Here is a 20,769-nt window from a genome sequence, read left to right as displayed (position 1 = left end):
CAGGGGGTGGTCAATACCGCTGAGTTACGGGGTGGGTGGCAGTCCTTAGGATTGGTGTGGGCAGTGTTGGCGGGCTCTGGGATTCACCAGCCGTTGGGCGAGGGAAGGCAGAGCCTTGTCACCGAGCCAAGAGGCGGCAGTCTCCAAAAGGCAACAGTCCCGGCGTCCGAACAGCTGCAGCGTTGCAGAGGTTGCATCTCCAACTACAACAGTCCCGGCGTCCGAACAGCTGCAGCGTTGCAGAGGTTGCATCTCCAACTACAACAGTCCCGGCGTCCGAACAGCTGCAGCGTTGCATCGGTTGCATCTCCAACTACAACAGACCCGGCGTCCGAACAGCTGCAGCGTTGCAGAGGTTGCATCTCCAACTACAACAGTCCCGGCGTCCGAACAGCTGCAGCGTTGCAGAGGTTGCATCTCCAACTACAACAGTCCCGGCGTCCGAACAGCTGCAGCGTTGCAGAGGTTGCATCTCCAACTACAACAGACCCGGCGTCCGAACAGCTGCAGCGTTGCAGAGGTTGCATCTCCAACTACAACAGTCCCGGCGTCCGAACAGCTGCAGCGTTGCTGAGGTTGCATCTCCAACTACAACAGTCCCGGCGTCCGAACAGCTGCAGCGATGCAGAGGTTGCATCTCCAACTACAACAGTCCCGGCGTCCGAACAGCTGCAGCGTTGCAGAGGTTGCATCTCCAACTACAACAGTCCCGGCGTCCGAACAGCTGCAGCGTTGCAGAGGTTGCATCTCCAACTACAACAGTCCCGGCGTCCGAACAGCTGCAGCGTTGCAGAGGTTGCATCTCCAACTACAACAGTCCCGGCGTCCGAACAGCTGCAGCGTTGCTGAGGTTGCATCTCCAACTACAACAGTCCCGGCGTCCGAACAGCTGCAGCGATGCAGAGGTTGCATCTCCAACTACAACAGTCCTGGCGTCCGAACAGCTGCAGCGTTGCAGAGGTTGCATCTCCAACTACAACAGTCCCGGCGTCCGAACAGCTGCAGCGTTGCAGAGGTTGCATCTCCAACTACAACAGTCCCGGCGTCCGAACAGCTGCAGCGTTGCAGAGGTTGCATCTCCAACTACAACAGTCCCCGGCGTCCGAACAGCTGCAGCGTTGCAGAGGTTGCATCTCCAACTACAACAGTCCCGGCGTCCGAACAGCTGCAGCGTTGCTGAGGTTGCATCTCCAACTACAACAGTCCCGGCGTCCGAACAGCTGCAGCGATGCAGAGGTTGCATCTCCAACTACAACAGACCCGGCGTACGAACAGCTGCAGCGTTGCAGAGGTTGCATCTCCAACTACAACAGTCCCGGCGTCCGAACAGCTGCAGCGATGCAGAGGTTGCATCTCCAACTACAACAGTCCCGGCGTCCGAACAGCTGCAGCGTTGCAGAGGTTGCATCTCCAACTACAACAGTCCCGGCGTCCGAACAGCTGCAGCGTTGCAGAGGTTGCATCTCCAACTACAACAGTCCCGGCGTCCGAACAGCTGCAGCGTTGCAGAGGTTGCATCTCCAACTACAACAGTCCCGGCGTCCGAACAGCTGCAGCGTTGCAGAGGTTGCATCTCCAACTACAACAGTCCCGGCGTCCGAACAGCTGCAGCGTTGCAGAGGTTGCATCTCCAACTACAACAGTCCCGGCGTCCGAACAGCTGCAGCGTTGCAGAGGTTGCATCTCCAACTACAACAGTCCCGGCGTCCGAACAGCTGCAGCGTTGCAGAGGTTGCATCTCCAACTACAACAGTCCCGGCGTCCGAACAGCTGCAGCGTTGCAGAGGTTGCATCTCCAACTACAACAGTCCCGGCGTCCGAACAGCTGCAGCGTTGCAGAGGTTGCAGTCTCCACCGGGCCCTGGTCCCGGTGTGCAAACGGTTGTTCAGGGGGCACCAGAGGTGCCAGCATGCGCCCGCTGGTGGGCCCGCAGCGAGACGGCCCGGGTGAAGCGCTTGCCGCACTGCCCGCACTGGAAGGGCTTCTCGCCGGTGTGCACCCGTAGGTGCCGCGACAGCTTGCCCGACTCCACGAAGCCCCGGCCGCAGGCGGCGCAGTGGAAGGGCCGCTCGCCGGTGTGGGTGCGCTGGTGGGCCGCCAGGTTGCTGGAGGTGACGAAGCCCTTGCCGCAGGCGGCGCAGCGGAAGGGCCGCTCGCCGGTGTGGGTGCGCTGGTGGGCGGCCAGGTTGCCGGAGGTGACGAAGGCCTTGCCGCAGGCGCCGCAGGGGTAGGGCCGCTCGCCGGTGTGCAGCCGCCGGTGCTGCGCCAGCTTCCCCGACTCCAGGAAACCCCGTCCGCACTCGGGGCAGCGGTGTGGCCTCTCGCCGCTGTGGGTGAGCTGGTGCCGTGACAGCTTGCCCGCCTCGGCGAAGGCCCGGCCGCAGAGGCGGCAACCGAAGGGGCGCTCGCCGGTGTGGCTGCGCTGGTGGACGGCCAGGTTGGGCGAGGCGGCGAAGCCCTTGCCGCAGACGGTGCACTTGTACGGCCGCTCACCGGTGTGGGTGCGCCGGTGGGCGATGAGGTTGCTGGACGAGACGAAGCTCTTGCCGCAGAGCCGGCAGCCGAAGGGCTTGGAGCCACTGTGCACCCGCCGGTGGTCGGTCAGGTTGCTGGAGGTGACGAAGGCCTTGCCGCACACGCCGCACTCGAAGGGCCGCTCGCCGCGGTGGTAGCGCTGGTGAGACTCCAGCACGCAGGCCCAGCGGAAGAGCTTGCCGCACAGCGAGCACTGGTAGTTGGCGTTCTCTCCGCCGCTCGCGGACCCCGCCGTCGGCTCCATCTCCTGGAGAGCGGAAGGGAGAAGGGTAGCGCAGCGGATGGCGTGTGTACGGTCAAACACTACGGACTGGGGAGTCAAGGCCGGTCTCACACTGAGTACAGGAGTTGGGAAGTCACACTGCAGCTGTGCACCTAGAGTATTGGGCGCAATTCTGGTCGCCCGGTGACAGGGAACATGTGGGGGGCTGTGAGCAATTTGTATTGTGTGCAGTTCTGGTCGCCCCCCCCCCCCCCCGTTACAGGGAGGGTGTGGGGGGCTTCGGAGAGGGTGCAGGAGAGGTTCACCAGGACGCTGCCCAGATTAATCAGACAGACTTGGGTTGTCCCCCCGGAGCGGCGGAGGCTGAGGGGAGAGGTTTATAAGATGACGAGAGGCACAGATAGAGCAGACAGCCGGGATCTTTCTCCCCCCCAGGGTGGAAATGTCTAATACCAGAGGGCGTGAGTTTGGGGGGGGGGAGTTCACAGGAGATGTGGGGGGCAAGTTTTGTTTCAGAGAGCGGTGGGTGCCTGGAATGTGCCGCCAGGGGTGGGGGTGGAGGCAGATATGATCGAGGGGTTTAAGAGGCTGTTGGACAGGCCCATGGATGTGCAGGGAATGGAGGGAGCGGGTGGGCCGAAGGGCCTGTCCCCAACCCCTGCCCCGGGGCGGGGCGGGGGGTGGGGAGCGGGGACGGGGAGCGGCGCCGGGAGGATGGGGCGGGGGGTGGGGAGCGGGGACGGGACGGTGGGGGAAGAGCGGCTCCCGGGGGACGGGGCGGGGGGGGAGGAGCGGCTCCCAGGGGGACGGGAGGCGGAGAAGCGGCGCCCGGGGGGACGGGGCGGGGGGGAGAGGGGACGGGGCGGGGCTGGGGGGGGGGAGCGGGGACGGGACGGTGGGGGAGGAGCGGCGCCCGGGGGGGGGGGCGGGGGAGCGGCGCCCGGGGGGGCGGGGGAGCGGCGCCCGGGGGGGCGGCCCGGCGGGGAAATGGCGACGGCGCCTCCCACAATGCCCCGCGCGCGGGAAACCGCCCTATCGCCGGCAGCGGGGCGTCGGGGAAAGGCGGCGACGGCCGCGGCCGGGCGGCCGGGGGGTGGGGGGAAGGGTCGGGCCGGTCCCTCACACACCGGAGCCTCCCCCCTGCCCCTCGCTTACCCCGCTACCGGCCGCCGCCGCCGCCTCCCGTCACCACGGAAAATGGCCGCTGACACCGCCGGCAACGCGCATGCGCCGCCCCCGCCCACCCACCCCCGGCACCGCGCATGCGCCTTCCCGCCCAGCCGCGGGCTGTCAATCACCCAGTGGGATGGGCGGAGTCTACCTGGGCGGCGCGCATGCGTACACCTCGATGAGGCGCTGGGGGAGGGGAGGAGGGAAACGCGCATGCGTCCTGCCGCCGGCCATCGCCTCCGCTCCGCGTCGCCCGGGGTAACCGCCAGCTGTCAATCACAACCCCTCGCCCCGCCTCCTCCTCCTCCACCTCCCCGGGACTGCCTGTCAATCACCGGGCGGCCCTGCAACGGCTGCAGAAGCCGGAGCGGTTTGTCTGCAGATTTCCGCGGCGCACAAATGGGAACACGGAAAACCTGCAGCACATGCAGGCCCTTCGGCCCACGATGTTGTGCTGACCTTTAAACCTCACCCCTTCCTATCTAACCCCTTCCTCCCACATATCCCTCTATTTTAAATTCATCCATATGCCTATCCAACAAGCTCTTGAACCTGTTCAAGGTACCTGCCTCCACCACCGCCACAGGCAGCACATTCCCTGCCCCAACCACTCTCTGGGTAAAAAACCTCCCTCTGACATCTCCCTTGAACGTCCCACCCATTACTTTAAAGCCATGCCCTCTTGTATTAAGCATTGGTGCCCTGGGAAAGAGGCGCTGGCTGTCCACTCTATCTATTCCTCTGAATATTTTGTACACCTCTATCATGTCTCCCCTCATCCTCCTCCTCTCCAAAGAGTAAAGCCCCAGCTCCCTTAGTCTCTCCTCATAATGCATACTCTCTAAACCGGGCAGCATCCTGGTAAATCTCCTCTGCACCCTTTCCAACGCCTCCACATCCTTCCTATAATGAGGCGACCAGAACTGGACACAGTGCTCCAAGTGTGGTCTAACCAGAGTTTTGCAGAGCTGCATCATTACCTCGCGGCTCTTAAACTCAATCCCACGATTTATGAAAGCCGACACCCCATAAGCTTTCTTAACTACCCCATCCAGCTGTGAGGCAACTTTCAGGGATCTTGTGGCCACCATTTCAGCCCTGGGAAAAAGCCTCTGACTATCCACACGATCAATGCCTCTCATCATTTTATACACCTCTATCAGGTCCCCCCTCATCCTCTGTTGCTCCAAGGAGAAAAGGCCGAGTTCCCTCAACCTGTTTTCATAAGACATGCTCCCCAATCCAGGCAGCATCCTTGTAAATCTCCTCTGCACCCTTTCTATGCCTTCCTTTATCATCCTTAAATAATCCTGCACATTGCTGGAAATCAGAAGGAAAAAAAAATGAGCGACTGCTGGAAACATTCATCAAGCCGGGCAGCCACTGTGGAGGGAGACCCTTGGTTAGCTCATAGTACAGCACAAGAATAGGTCTCACCATGTCTGTCCTGACTGTGATGCCAACCTAATCCCGTCTCCCTGCACACGGTCTGTATCCCTCCATTTCGTGGCTCTTAAAAAAGCCACTCTCAGACCTGGATGCAGGCACCCACTGCTCTCCGTGGAAAAACAACTGACCCCCACACATCTCCTTTAAACTTACCCCCACTCTCACCTTATTATCACTGACTTGAATGACCTGAAATCTGTTGGTTTGCAGCAGCAATACAGTGCAGACATAAAATTACTGCAAAATTACAAAAATAGTGCAAAAAGGAATAACATTTCCTGGGGAAAAGACTATATCTACCCCGTCTGTGCCTCTCGTCATTTTTTATAAACCTCTCCCCTCAGCCTCGGCCGCTCCGGAGAGAACAACCCAAGTCTGTCTGACCTCTCCCTATAGCTCCTGCCCTCTAATCTGGGCAGCGTCCCGGCGAACCTCTCCTGCACCCTCTCTGAAGCCCCCCGCACCCTCCCTGTAACGGGGCGGCCAGAACTCCACACAGTGCGGCCCGACTGGCTGTCTGCTCTATCTGTGCCTCTCGTGATCTTATAAACCTCTCCCCTCAGCCTCCGCCGCTCCAGAGAGAACAACCCGAGTCTGTCCGACCTCTCCTTGTAGCTCGTGCCCTCTAATCTGGGCAGTGTCCCGGGAAACCTCTCCTGCACCCTCTCCAAAGCCCCCCGCACCCTCCCTGTAACGGGGGCGACCAGAACCGAACGCAATACTCCATAGAACATAGAACAGTACAGCACAGGAACGAGGCCCTTCAGCCCACAATGTTGTGCCAAACTAATTAAATTAATAATCAAATGCCCAACTGAACGAGTCCCTTCTTGCCTCCACAGTGTCTGTCCCTCCATTTCCCGCACATCCATGGGCCTGTCTAACAGCCTCTCAAACGCCTCCATCGTATCTGCCTCCACCCCCACCCCTGGCAGCACATTCCAGGCACCCACCGCGCTCTGTATAAAAAACCTTGCCCTGCACATCTGTGAACTTTCCCCCCTCTCACCTTAAATGCATGCACTCTAGTATTAGACACTTCCACCCTGGGAGAGAAAGATACCGGCTGTCTTCTCTATCTGTGCCTCTCGTGATCTTATAAACCTCAGCCTCCACTGCTCCGTGCAGTCTAACCAGAGTTTTATGCAGCTGCAACATGACTTCTCGGCTTTTATATTCACCCCCCAACCGATGAAGGCAAGTGTGCCGTATGCCTTCTTTACCGCCCTATCACCTTGTTTTGCCAAGTGGAACTGATGGGAAGGATCTCAAACCTGAAACTCTCTCCACAGATCTCTCAGCAAGAAACCGCAGAGAGTTGTGGACGCAGCCCAGCGCATCACGGACACCAGCCTCCCCTCCGCGGACTCTGTCTTTATCTCTCGCTGCCTTGGTGAAGCAGCCGACATAATCAAAGACCTCACCCACCCGGGACATTCTCTCTTCTCCCCTCTCCCATCAGGCAGAAGATACAGGAGCCTGAGGGCACGTCCCACCAGGCTCAAGGACAGCTTCTACCCCACTGTGATAAGACTATTGAACGGTTCCCTTATACGATGAGATGGACCCTGACCTCACGATCTACCTTGTTGTGACCTCGCACCTTATTGCACTGCACTTTCTCTGTAGCTGTGACACTTTACTCTGTACTATTATTGTTTTTACCTGTACCACCTCAATGCACTCTTTACTGCCTCAATGCACCCTGTACTACCTCAATGCACCCTGTACTACCTCAATGCACCCTGTACTACCTCAATGCACTCTGTACTACCTCAATGCACCCTGTACTAACTCAATGTAACTGCACTGTGTAATGAATTGACCTGTACGATCGGTTTGTAAGACAAGTTTTTCACTGCACCTGGGCACAGGTGACAATAATAAACCAATACCAATACCAATACCAGATGCTGCCTGACCTGCTGAGTGTTTCCAGCGTCCTGCTTTTGTTTCAGATTTCCAGGATCTGCAGGGTTATTTTTCTCACTTTCCCAATTCCAGGGATAGCGAGCTTTCACGACGAGGAGAGATGGAGCGGAGGAGGACTGGATTCTCTGGGAGAACGAGAGGAGATCTCATTGAAACTTCTCCCTGGGTGGGGGAATCGACAGACCAGATGTACGGTGTTTCCCTCAGAAGCATGCTCCCCACTTCCCTGGGTGGGGTTAGTCCGTGCACACAGCATCCGCCGCATCACCCTTCCCCCGTCTACAGGGCAGGAGTGCGAGGGAACACCCTCCGCTCTCCTGGGTGGGGGTTAGTCCGTGCACACAGCATCCGCCGCATCACCCCTTCCCCCGTCTACAGGGCAGGAGTGCGAGGAACACCCTCCGCTCTCCTGGGTGGGGTTAGTCCGTAGCACACAGCATCCGCCCGCATCACCCTTCCCCCGTCTACAGGGCAGGAGTGCGAGGGAACACCCTCCGCTCTCCTGGGTGGGGTTTAGTCCGTGCACACAGCATCCGCCGCATCACCCTTCCCCCGTCTACAGGGCAGGAGTGTGAGGGAACACCCTCCGCTCTCCTGGGCGGGATTAGTACCGTGCACACAGCATCCGCCGCATCACCCTTCCCCCGTCTACAGGGCAGGAGTGCGAGGGAACACCCTCCACTCTCCTGGGTGGGGTTAGTCCGTGCACACAGCATCCGCCGCATCACCCTTCCCCCGTCTACAGGGCAGGAGTGCGCGGGAACACTTGCCCGGGTGGGGTTAGTCCATGCACACAGCATCCGCCGCATCACCCTTCCCCCGTCTACAGGGCAGGAGTGCGAGGGAACACCCTCCACTTCCCTGGGCGAAAGCGGCTCCAACAACCCCTCGAGAACCCCAACACCACCGAGGTCGAAGCAGCCCACCTCGTCGGCCCCCCGGGATGTTCTCTCCCCCCACCCACCGCGACTGTGTGTGTGTGTGTCATCTACAGGACACCTCGTGGTTCCCCGCCCAGCGCTCCGACAGCTCCTCCCCAAACCTGCCACCTCCACCGCCCCGGAGACGGGAAACACCACCCCCACCTCCCCTCACAGTCCCGACTTGGAAACACATTAGCCGGCCTTCCCCCGAATCCCCGGAACTCCCTCTCCCCCAGTGCCCCAGGAGTCCTTCCCCCCACACTCACACTCACAGACTGTGTCAGTTGTCGGGGGTGAAACCACCCCCCCAGCCCGAGGGGCAACGAGCAACGACTGCTGGCATTCCTAGCTTTGCAAACATCACAGAAACACGACAGTACTCTGCATTGTGAAAAAGTTTGTTTAGAACGAACAGTCATGTAATCATAACAGAAGTTTCCTGAGACACAATATGCAACATAATATAATTAATTGCATTAATTTTTGAGTGATGCAGCTTAAATCAACTTTATTCCCGAGAGCACGTCGCCATTCGATAAATTAATGTATAGCTGGAATTCTGGGGGAGGAGTAAATATTCTCGGACTGGATCCCGTCATCTGGGCGCACACTCCCTCGCTCTGGTACTGAGGGAGCCTCGCGCTGGCTGGGGACACGTATATGGGACTGGATCCCGTAATCCAGGCACACACTCCTCCCGTTCCGGCACTGAGGGAGCCCTGCCCTGCGGGAGACCGACCCTCTCTCCAGCCTCTGGTCTGCACGGACCGAGGATTGAGCGGTCTCAGAGCTGAGGACTCGTCGCGTGCAGTCAGGCAGGGCATGAAGGCAGGGGGTCAGGACAATCCCTGCACCACCAGCCTCTACCTCCCACCAGCACCGCCCTTTCACCCACCCCCTTCATCCTCTCCACCTGTCCTTCTGCCGTCTCTCTCTCCCCATGGTCTCCCTCTCTCCATCCATCTGTCTGTCTGTCTGTCTGTCTCTCTCTCTCCGCCGACTCTGGCCGAGATCCGAACTCTCTGATCCTGTCCCGGGTCACGACCTCTCAGACCATGAACCTCGCCTGGGGTTGTCGCTCCTGGGTATCCTTGATCAAGGTCGTAACCCCTTGCAGGACCTCTCCCCATGAACTTTGACTGGGGTTGCGACCCCTGCATGACCTTATCTGGGGTCGTAACCCCCGTGTGACCTTGCCCTGTGAACCTCGCCTGGGGTCGCAACCCCCACTGACCTCAACCAGGAGGTCGTAACCACTCCTGACCTACCCGTGAGCGTGGGGGGTGGGGGGAAGAGGTCGTAACCCTGCGCGACCTTCTCCGACGACCTCTCCCTGGGAGGTCATAACCCCACCGGCTCCCCTCTCTTTCTCTTTCTGGGGTGGACAGCGATGGGTGTGGGGAGGTGAGGGGGGGGAGAGAGAGAGACCTCGCCCCTCAAATCCCAGGGCATCGAGGGAGGGCGTGAGAACAAAACCGTCCCGCTCCCTCCCTCCCGAGAGAACTCGTCCTATTCTGGGGCCCTCGGTCCTCACTGGGGGGCGGTCCGGGATCCCGGAGACGGGTGGGGGACCTCGGGGGGGGGCGGGAGAGGGAGGCGTTCTGGCGGCAGCCCGTGGACCCTCTGCTGGTGGGTCTTGAGGTGGGAGGACTGTGAGAAGGCCCGTCCGCACTCCCGGCACCGGTAGGGCCTCTCGCCGGTGTGCACCAGTCGGTGGCGGCCCAGGGCGGAGGAGACGGCGAAGCCCTTGCCGCACAGCCCACAGCGGAAGGGGCGCTCGCCGGTGTGGGCCCGTAGGTGCTTGGCGGCCTGGGAGGGGTAGCGGAAGGCCTTGGGGCACAGCAGGCAGCGGTGGCGGGGAGGGGCATCGGCAGCGGAGGACGGGCGGGGGCGGGAGTGGGCCCGTTGGTGGGCCATCAGCTGGGAGGGGTAGCGGAAGGCCTTGGGGCAGGACTGACAGCGGTGGGGGCGCTCGGGGGGCACTGTCCCCGGGGGGGGGGGATTGGGCTGGTGGGAGCGCAGGTGGCGGGACAGACCGCGGGCGGCCCGGAAGCCCTTGCCACAAGACTGGCAGCAATGGGGTTGGTGGCGGGGGGTCCCGGGACCCCCGGCGTGCACCCGCCGGTGGGTCTTGAGGTGAGAGGACTGGGTGAAGGCCCGTCCGCAGTCCCGGCACTCATAGGGGCGCTCGCCGGCGTGGATCAGCCGGTGCCGCAGCAGGGCGGAGGAGACGGCGAAGCCCTTGCCGCAGGCGCCACAGCGGAAGGGGCGCTCGCCGGTGTGGGTGCGCTGGTGCAGGGCCAGCCGGGAGGGATAGGGGAACCGCTTGGGGCAGTAGGGGCACTGGTGGTGGCGGCGGGGGGAGGAGGCTGGGGGTGGGAGGCAGGGGCAGGGGCGGGGGACGATACTCGGGAGCCAGGATGGCTTCCCCGGACTGGGGCAGGAAGCAGGACAAGAACTGGGACGGGACTCAGGGGCCGGGCTCCCCTCTCCGGACTGGGGCAGGAAGCAGGGGCGGCGATGGGACTCCAGGAGCCTGGGCTCCCCCTCTCCGGACTGGGAAGGGAAGCAGGGACAGGGGCGGGGATGGACTCAGGAGCTGGGACGTCTCGTCTCCTCCTGACTGGGAAGGGAAGCAGGGACAGGGGCGGGGATGGGACTCAGGAGCTGGGCTCCCCTCTCCGGACTGGGAAGGGAAGCAGGGACAGGGGCGGGGATGGGACTCGGGAGCCGGGACGTCTCCTGACTGGGAAGGGAAGCAGGGACAGGGATGGGACTCAGCAGCTGGGCTCCCCTCTCCGGACTGGGGCAGGGAGCAGGGACAGGGGCGGTGATGGGATTCGGGAGCCGGGGCATCTTCTCCGGATTGGGTAGAGAAGCGGGGCTGGGATTCGGGAGCCCAGCTCCCCTCACCAGACTGGGGCGGGAAGCAGGGGCAGGGGCAGGGCCGGGACTCGGGGGCCCAGACGTCCTCTCCAGACTGGGGCGGGAAGCAGGGGCAGATGTGGGGATGGGATTCGGGAGCCGGGCTCCCCTCCCCGGACCGGGGCAGGAAGCAGGGACAGTGGTGGGATCCGGGAACCCAGGAGTCCTCTCCCGACTGGGTAGGAAAACAGGGACAGGATTCGGGATCCCGGGTGTCTTGTCCCAACTGGGTAGGAAAACAGGAACAGGATTCGGGATCCCGGGTGTCTTGTCCGGAGGGGGTCTGGTTGGGAAAACAGGGACAAGGGCAGGGCTGAGATCCAGGAACACGGGAGTCGCGTCCGGAGCAGGACAGGGGCGGGAAGCAGGGGCAGGGGTGGGGCTGGGCCGCTGAGGAGGAGGAGGAGGAGGAGGTGGGGCAGAGGGCACCCCCAGAGCTCCGTGGGCCGCAGTGGTGGGCGGCCACCGAGCCAAAGCGGCGGAAACCCCGGCCGCAGGCAGTGCAGATGTAGGGGCCCCCATGGGTGCGCAGGTGGGCCTTGAGGTGGGAGGGCTGCCCGAAGCCCCGGCCGCAGTGGGGGCAGCGGTGGGGGCGCTCGCCGGTGTGGGTGCGCTGGTGCCGCAGCAAGGCGGAGGACTGGGCGAAGCCCTTGCCGCACAGGGAGCAGCAGTAGGGCCTCTCGCCGGTGTGGGCCCGCTGGTGGGCCCGCAGCTTGGAGGGCACGGCGAAGCCCTTGCCGCACAGGGGGCAGCCGAAGGGGCGCTCGCCGGTGTGGGAGCGCCGGTGAGCGGCCGCCTGGGAGGGGTAGCGGAAGGTGCGGGGGCACAGTCCGCAGGGGTGGTCCCGGGTGGGGGGAGCGGGGGTCCGCAGACCACGGGGGCGCAGGGAGGAGGGGCGGTGACGGGGCGGGGGCAGCAGGTGGGTGCGCCGGTGGGCTTTGAGGTGGGAGGACTGGGTGAAGGCGCGGCCGCACTCGGGGCAGGGGTGGGGACACTCGCCGGTGTGCACCAGGAGGTGCCGGCGCAGGGCGGACAGGGCGGCGAAGGACTTCCCGCAGGCAGGGCAGGGGCAGGGGCGCTCACCGGTGTGGGAGCGCCGGTGGGCTGCCAGCTGGGAGGGGTAGGCGAAGGCCCGGGGGCACAGGGGGCAGGGGTGGGAGCGGCGGGGGTGTGCCCGCCGCCGGTGGGAGGCCAGGGAGGGGCCGTCGGGCAGCAGCAGGCCGCAGGAGGGGCAGGGGGGTGGGGGGGGGCCGCGCCCGCCGGGCATGGCGCTGCTGGTGCAGGCGCAGCTGGGAGGGGTAGCGGAAGGACTTGGGGCACAGGGGGCAGGGGTGGGGGCGGCCGGGGCGGGGGGGAGGCGGGGAGGGGAGCGACCCCCCCTCCGCCCTCGGGCGGCTCCGTCTCCTCCTTGATCCGGGCAGGCATGGGGCGATCCCGCGGCAACACCGACATCGACAGCGCCGAGGAGGTCTGTGAGAGAAAGAGGCGGGGGGGTCAATGTCACCCAATCCCCAGGAACCCCCCCGTCACCATTAACCCCCTCCCTGAGACTCCCCCTCACCGTATCCCCCCTCCCCATATCCCCCCTCCCCGTATCACCCCATCCCTACATCCATCCCTCAGAGTATTCTCCCCTCAGCGTATCCCCCTCGCCGTTCCTCCCGCTCAGCAGATTTTCCCTCACCATATCCTCCCCCTCGCTGTATCCCCTTGCCATATCCCCCTCACCGTATCACCCCACACTGTATCGCCCCTCACTGTATCCCCCTCCCTCACCATATCCCCCCACACTGTATCCCATCCCTCACCGTATCCCCCCTCACCGTATCCCCACCGTATCCACCTCCCTAACCGTATCCCCCCTCACCAGATCGCCCCTCACCGTATCCTCCCTCACTGTATCCCCATTCACCGTATCCCACTCACCGTATTCCCCCCCTCACCGTATCCCCCTCCCTCACCATATCCCCCTCACCATATCCCCCTCCCTCACCATATCCCCCTCCCTCACCGTATCCCCCTCACCGTATCCCTCCCCCTCACTGGATCCCCCCTCACCGTATCCCGCTCCCTCACCGTATACCCCCTCCCTCACTGTATTCCCCCTCACCGTATCGACCTCCCTCACCATATCCGCCCTCACCGTATCCACCTCCCGCACTGTATCCCCCTCACTGTATTCCCCTCGCTCACCGTATCCCCCTCACCATATCCCCCTCATTGTATCCCCCTCCCTCACCGTATCTTCCCTCACCATATCCCCCCTCACCGTATCCCGCTCACCGTATCGCCCTCCCTCACCGTGTCCCCCTCACCGTGTCTCCTCACCGTATCCCCCTTCCTCACCGTATCTCCCTCCCTCACCGTATCCCCCTCCCTCACCGTGTCCCCCTCACCGTGTCTCCTCACTGTATCCCTCTCCCTCACTGTATCTCCCTCACTGTATCTCCCCTCACTGTATCTCCCCTCACGGTATCCCCTCCCTCACTGTATCCCCCTCACTGTATCCCCCTCCCTCACCGTGTCCCCCTCACCGTATCCCCCTCCCTCGCCGTATCTCCCTCACCGTATCCCCCTCCCTCACCGTATCTCCCTCACCGTATCCCCCCTCCCTCACCGTTACCCTCCCTCACCATATCTCCCTCACCGTATCCCCGTCCCTCACCGTATCCCCCTCACCGTATCACCGTATCCCCCTCCCTCGCCGTATCTCCCTCACCGTATCCCCCTCCCTCACCGTATCTCCCTCACCGTATCCCCCTCCCTCACCGTTACCCTCCCTCACCATATCTCCCTCACCGTATCCCCGTCCCTCACCGTATCCCCCTCCCTCACCGTATCCCCCTCACCATATCCCCCTCACCGTATCCCCCTCCCTCACTGTATCCCTCCCCCTCACCGTATCCCCCTCCCTCACCGTATCCCCCTCACCGTATCCCCCTCACCGTATCCCCCTCCCTCACCGTATCCCCCTCACTGTATCCCCCTCCCTCACCGTATCCCCCTCCCTCACCGTATCCCCTTCCCTCACCGTATCCCCCTCACCGTATCCCCCTCCCTCACCGTATCCCCTCACCGTATCCCCCTCCCTCACTGTATCCCCCCTCACTGTATCTCCCTCCCTCACTGTATCTCCCTCCCTCACCATATCCCCCTCACCGTATCCCCCTCCCTCACCGTATCCCCCTCCCTCACCGTTACCCTCCCTCACCATATCTCCCTCACCGTATCCCCGTCCCTCACCGTATCCCCCTCACCGTAACACCATATCCCCCTCCCTTGCCGTATCTCCCTCACCGTATCCCCCTCCCTCACCGTTACCCTCCCTCACCATATCTCCCTCACCGTATCCCCGTCCCTCACCGTATCCCCCTCCCTCACCGTATCCCCCTCACCATATCCCCCTCCCTCACTGTATCCCCCTCCCTCACCGTATCCCCCTCCCTCACCGTATCCCCCTCCCTCACCGTTACCCTCCCTCACCATATCTCCCTCACCATATCTCCCTCACCGTATCCCCGTCCCTCACCGTATCCCCCTCACCGTAACACCATATCCCCCTCCCTTGCCGTATCTCCCTCACCGTATCCCCTCCCTCACCGTTACCCTCCCTCACCGTATCTCCCTCACCGTATCCCCGTCCCTCACCGTATCCCCTCCCTCACCGTATCCCCCTCACCGTATCCCCCTCCCTCACTGTATCCCCCTCCCTCACCGTATCCCCCTCCCTCACCGTATCCCCCTCACCGTATCCCCCTCACCGTATCCCCCTCCCTCACCGTATCCCCCTCACCGTATCCCCCTCCCTCACCGTATCCCCCTCCCTCACCGTATCCCCTTCCCTCACCGTATCCCCCTCACCGTATCCCCCTCCCTCACCGTATCCCCTCACCGTATCCCCCTCCCTCACTGTATCCCCCCTCACTGTATCTCCCTCCCTCACTGTATCTCCCTCCCTCACCGTATCCCCCTCACCGTATCCCCCTCCCTCACCGTATCCCCCTCACCGTTTCCCCCTCCCTCACCGTATCCCCCTCCCTCACCGTATCCCCTCCCTCACCGTATCCCCCTCCCTCACCGTATCTCCCTCACCGTATCCCCCTCCCTCACCGTTACCCTCCCTCACCATATCTCCCTCACCGTATCCCCGTCCCTCACCGTATCCCCCTCCCTCACCGTATCCCCCTCACCGTATCCCCCTCCCTCACTGTATCCCCCTCCCTCACCGTATCCCCCTCCCTCACCGTATCCCCCTCACCGTATCCCCCTCACCGTATCCCCCTCCCTCACCGTATCCCCCTCACTGTATCCCCCTCCCTCACCGTATCCCCTTCCCTCACCGTATCCCCCTCACCGTATCCCCCTCCCTCACCGTATCCCCTCACCGTATCCCCCTCCCTCACTGTATCCCCCCTCACTGTATCTCCCTCCCTCACTGTATCTCCCTCCCTCACCGTATCCCCCTCACCGTATCCCCCTCCCTCACCGTATCCCCCTCACCGTATCCCCCTCACCGTATCCCCCTCCCTCACCGTATCCCCCTCCCTCACCGTATCCCTCCCCTCACCGTATCCCCCCTCCCTCACCGTATCTCCGCCGTATCCCCCTCCCTCACCGTATCCCCCTCCCTCACCATATCTCCGCCGTATCCCCCTCCCTCACCGTATCCCCCTCCCTCACCGTATTCCCCTCCCTCACCGTATCCCCCTCCCTCACCGTATCCCCCTCACCGTATCCCCCTCCCTCACCGTATCCCCCTCCCTCACTGTATCCCCCCTCACCGTATCCCCCTCCCTCACTGTATCCCCCTCACCGTATCCCCCTCCCTCACCGTATCTCCCTCCCTCACCGTATCCCCCTCCCTCACCGTATCCCCCTCCCTCACCGTATCTCCGCCGTATCCCCCCCTCACCGTATCCCCCTCACCGTATTTCCCTCCCTCACCGTATCCCCCTCCCTCACCATATCTCCGCCGTATCCCCCTTTCTCACCGTATCCCCCTCACCGTATTCCCCTCCCTCACCGTATCCCCCTCCCTCACCGTATCCCCCTCACCGTATCCCCCTCCCTCACCGTATCCCCCTCCCTCACTGTATCCCCCCTCACCGTATCCCCCTCCCTCACTGTATCCCCCTCACCGTATCCCCCTCCCTCACCGTATCTCCCTCCCTCACCGTATCTCCCTCCCTCACCGTATCCCCCTCCCTCACCGTATCCCCCTCACCGTATCCCCCTCCCTCACCGTATCCCCCTCACCGTATCCCCCTCCCTCACCGTATCCCCCTCACCGTATCCCCCTCCCTCACCGTATCCCCCTCCCTCACCGTATCCCCCTCCCTCACTGTATCTCCCTCCCTCACTGTATCCCCCTCACCGTATCCCCCTCCCTCACTGTATCCCCCTCACCGTATCTCCCTCCCTCACCGTATCTCCCTCCCTCACCGTATCCCCCTCCCTCACCGTATCCCCCTCCCTCACCGTATCTCCCTCACCGTATCCCCCTCCCTCACCGTATCCCCCTCCCTCACCGTATCCCCCTCACCGTATCCCCCCTCCCTCACCGTATCCCACTCCCTCACCGTATCTCCGCCGTATCCCCCTCCATCACCGTATCCCCCTCCCTCACCGTATCCCCCTCACCGTATCCCCCTCACCGTATCCCCCTCCCTCACCGTATCTCCGCCGTATCCCCCTCCCTCACCGTATCCCCCTCACCTTATCCCCCTCACCGTATCCCCCTCCCTCACCGTATCCCCCTCACCGTATCCCCCTCCCTCACCGTATCCCCCTCACCGTATCCCCCTCCCTCACCGTATCCCCCTCACCTTATCCCCCTCCCTCACCGTATCCCCCTCCCTCACCGTATCCCCCTCACCTTATCCCCCTCCCTCACCGTATCCCCCTCCCTCACCGTATCCCCCTCCCTCACTGTATCCCCCTCACCGTATCCCCCTCCCTCACCGTATCCCCCTCACCGTATCCCCGTCCCTCACCGTATCCCCCTCCCTCACCGTATCCCCCTCCCTCACCGTATCTCCCTCACCGTATCCCCCTGCCTCACCGTATCCCCCTCCCTCACTGTTACCCTCCCTCACCGTATTCCCCTCCCTCACCGTATCCCCTTCCCTCACCGTATCCCCCTCCCTCAGCGTATCCCCCTCACCGTATCCCCCTCCCTCACTGTATCTCCCTCCCTCACTGTATCCCCCTCACCGTATCCCCCTCCCTCACCGTATCCCCCTCACCGTATCCCCCTCCCTCACCGTATCCCCCTCACCGTATCCCCCTCACCGTATCTCCCTCCCTCACCGTATCCCCCTCCCTCACCGTATCCCCCTCACCGTATCCCCCTCCCTCACCGTATCCCCCTCCCTCACCGTATCTCCGCCGTATCCCCCCCTCACCGTATCCCCCTCACCGTATCCCCCTCACCGTATCTCCCTCCCTCACCGTATCCCCCTCCCTCACCGTATCCCCCTCCCTCACCGTATCCCCCTCACCGTATCCCCCTCCCTCACCGTATCCCCCTCCCTCACCGTATCTCCGCCGTATCCCCCCCTCACCGTATCCCCCTCACCGTATCTCCCTCCCTCACCGTATCCCCCTCCCTCACTGTATCTCCCTCACCGTATCCCCCCCTCACCGTATCCCCCTCCCTCACCGTATCCCCCCCTCACCGTATCCCCCTCCCTCACCGTATCCCCCTCCCTCACCGTATCCCCCTCCCTCACCGTTACCCTCCCTCACCGTTACCCTCCCTCACCGTATCCCCCTCACCGTATCTCCCTCCCTCACCGTATCCCCCTCCCTCACCGTATCCCCCTCCCTCACTGTATCTCCCTCACCGTATCCCCCCCCTCACCGTATCCCCCTCCCTCACTGTATCCCCCCCTCACCGTATCCCCCTCCCTCACCGTATCCCCCTCCCTCACCGTTACCCTCCCTCACCGTATCCCCCCCTCACCGTATCCCCCTCCCTCACCGTATCCCCCTCCCTCACCGTATCCCCCTCACCGTATCCCCCTCCCTCACCGTATCCCCCTCCCTCACCGTATCCCCCTCCCTCACCGTTACCCTCCCTCACCGTTACCCTCCCTCACCGTATCCCCCTCCCTCACCGTATCTCCCTCCCTCACCGTATCCCCCTCACCGTATCCCCCTCCCTCACCGTTACCCTCCCTCACCGTTACCCTCCCTCACCGTATCCCCCTCCCTCACCGTATCTCCCTCCCTCACCGTATCCCCCTCACCGTATCCCCCTCCCTCACCGTATCCCCCTCCCTCACCGTATCCCCCTCACCGTATCCCCCTCCCTCACCGTTACCCTCCCTCACCGTTACCCTCCCTCACCGTATCCCCTCCTCACCGTATCCCACTCACCGTATCTCCCTCCCTCACCGTTACCCTCCCTCACCGTATCCCCTCCCTCACCGTATCCCCCTCCCTCACCGTATACCCCTCACCGTATCCCCCTCCCTCACCGTTACCCTCCCTCACCGTTACCTCCCTCACCGTATCCCCCTCACCGTATCCCCCTCCCTCACCGTATCCCCCTCCCTCACCGTATCCCCCTCCCTCACCGATCCCCCTCACCGTATCCCCCTCACCGTATCCCCCTCCCTCACCGTATCCCCTCCCTCACCGTATCCCCCTCACCGTATCCCCCTCCCTCACCGTTACCCTCCCTCACCGTATCCCTCACCGTATCCCCCTCCCTCACCGTATCCCCCTCCCTCACCGTATCCCCTCACCGTATCCCCCTCCCTCACCGTATCCCCCTCACCGTATCCCCCTCCCTCACCGTATCCCCCTCCCTCACCGTATCCCCCTCCCTCACCGTATCCCCTCCCTCACCGTTACCCTCCCTCACCGTATCCCCCTCCCTCACCGTATCCCCTCCCTCACCGTATCCCCCTCCCTCACCGTTACCCTCCCTCACCGTTACCCTCCCTCACCGTATCCCCCTCCCTCACCGTATCCCCCTCCCTCACCGTATCCCCCTCCCTCACGTTACCCTCCTCACCGTTACCCTCCTCACCGTATCCCCCTCTCCGTATCCCCCTCCCTCACCGTATCCCCCTCCCTCACCGTATCCCCTCCCTCACCGTATCCCTCACCGTATCCCCCTCACCGTATCCCCCTCCCTCACCGTATCCCCCTCCCTCACCGTATCCCCCTCACCGTATCCCCTCCCTCACCGTTACCCTCCCTCACCGTATCCCCCTCACCGTATCCCCCTCCCTCACCGTATCCCCCTCCCTCACCGTATCCCCCTCACCGTATCCCCCTCCCTCACCGTACCCCTCACCGTATCCCCCTCCCTCACCGTATCCCCCTCACCGTATCCCCCTCCCTCACCGTATCCCCCCTCACCGTATCCCCCCTCCCTCACCGTATCCCCCTCCATCACCGTATCCCCCTCCCTCACCGTATCCCCTCCCTCACCGTAACCCTCCCTCACCGTATCCCCCTCCCTCACCGTATCCCCCTCCCTCACCGTATCCCCCTCCCTCACCGTTACCCTCCCTCACCGTTACCCTCCCTCACCGTATCCCCCTCACCGTATCCCCCTCCCTCACAGTATCCCCCTCCCTCACCGTATCCCCCCTCCCTCACCGTATCTCCGCCGTATCCCCGCCGTATCGGCCGCCCGCTGACGTCACTCACCCCGCGGCGGGCGCCCGGCCGAGCTCGCGCCCTTGGCTCGCGCTCCGACCGTTGCCGGTTGCCGGGGCGACGGGCCGCCGGGTTTGGCGGGAAGACGCCCGCTGGCTCCGCGGTGACGGTTGTTGACCCCTAAACCCTTGGGGTGGGGAGGGGGTGGGGGGAGGAAGGGGGAGGGGCCGGTCCTGCCGTCGCCCCACACGCCACCGCGCGGCCGGCCGCGCAGGCGCGCCGCCCGGCCCGCCGCCGGCATAGGGGACTTTCCCGGCGCGCTGCGCATTCTGGGAGGGGGAGGCGGCCATTGTCGGGTGGGCGACGGCGCGGATTCATCGCCGTTCATGGGCAAGTATGAACTGCATTCACTTCCAACGTGTTATTATATTCACCGCAGTGTCTTCGTGGAGCTTATAGCAACATGTTAGAAGTGAATGCAGTCTCCTCTACGTGATACAAATAAAGATAATACTCCTAGATCAGCATTGGGCTTACCTTTCGCCTCCTGAGGACGTCGTGGCATCTCCCTGATTTGACCAGGACACTGTTCGCAGATATTAACAGAAAATCCAGCTGGTTTAATACATTTAACGTCTCAGGATTAACGCTGAGTCAAACTGCGTGTATCGTCCTGTGTGCAGGATGTCGGTGGGATTGCATGTGGTGTGTTGTGTGCAGTTCTCGTCACCCAGCTGCGGAACAAGGATGTGCTCAAGCTGCAGATCGTGTCGAAGAAGGCAAGGATGTTGCCGGGACTGGAGGGCTTTCCTTACGGGGAGGGACTGCAGCTGTTGTTCCCTGGAGTGTTGGAGGCTGCGGGGTGACCTTGTGGAGGGATGTTAAATCGTGGGGTGGGGTGGGGTGGGGGGCCCACAGATGGGGTGACTGTTCACAGTCTCTTCCCCAGAATCGGCCTGTCTAAAACCCAGATTTAAGGTGAAATGGGAAGCATC

At 63.1% G+C, this 20,769-nt stretch overlaps 1 protein-coding gene across 1 annotated transcript; it reads right to left on the bottom strand.

Moving 5' to 3' along the window:
• Positions 1-1,753: 1,753 nt before the first annotated feature.
• LOC127567091 (zinc finger protein 628-like) lies at positions 1,754-20,375 on the bottom strand. The gene is made up of 7 exons (XM_052009759.1): positions 20,312-20,375; positions 10,712-12,628; positions 9,832-10,602; positions 9,502-9,766; positions 8,500-8,614; positions 7,301-7,435; positions 1,754-2,783 (listed from the first exon to the last, which is right to left on the bottom strand). Exons 1-7 carry the CDS (start codon positions 20,337-20,339, stop codon positions 1,887-1,889), a joined length of 4,128 nt encoding a protein of 1,375 aa, XP_051865719.1. The 5' UTR covers positions 20,340-20,375; the 3' UTR covers positions 1,754-1,886.
• Positions 20,376-20,769: the final 394 nt, after the last annotated feature.

The sequence above is a fragment of the Pristis pectinata genome, unplaced genomic scaffold (assembly GCF_009764475.1).
Source record: "Pristis pectinata isolate sPriPec2 unplaced genomic scaffold, sPriPec2.1.pri scaffold_105_arrow_ctg1, whole genome shotgun sequence".
NCBI lineage: Eukaryota > Metazoa > Chordata > Chondrichthyes > Rhinopristiformes > Pristidae > Pristis > Pristis pectinata.
Note: the sequence above shows the minus strand (reverse complement) of the source record. Positions and strands in the feature narration are given on the sequence as shown.

Coding starts and splice junctions, on each gene's coding strand:
- LOC127567091 (XM_052009759.1), bottom strand. CDS start 20,339: ATGCCACGACGTCCTCAGGAGGCGAAAG. Junction 9,767..9,831: donor CCACGGGCTGCCGCCAGAAC/GCCTCCCTCTCC, acceptor ACCGCCCCCCAG/TGAGGACCGAGGGCCCCAGA. Junction 7,436..8,499: donor AACTGACACAGTCTGTGAGT/GTGAGTGTGGGG, acceptor TCGTTCTCCCAG/AGAATCCAGTCCTCCTCCGC.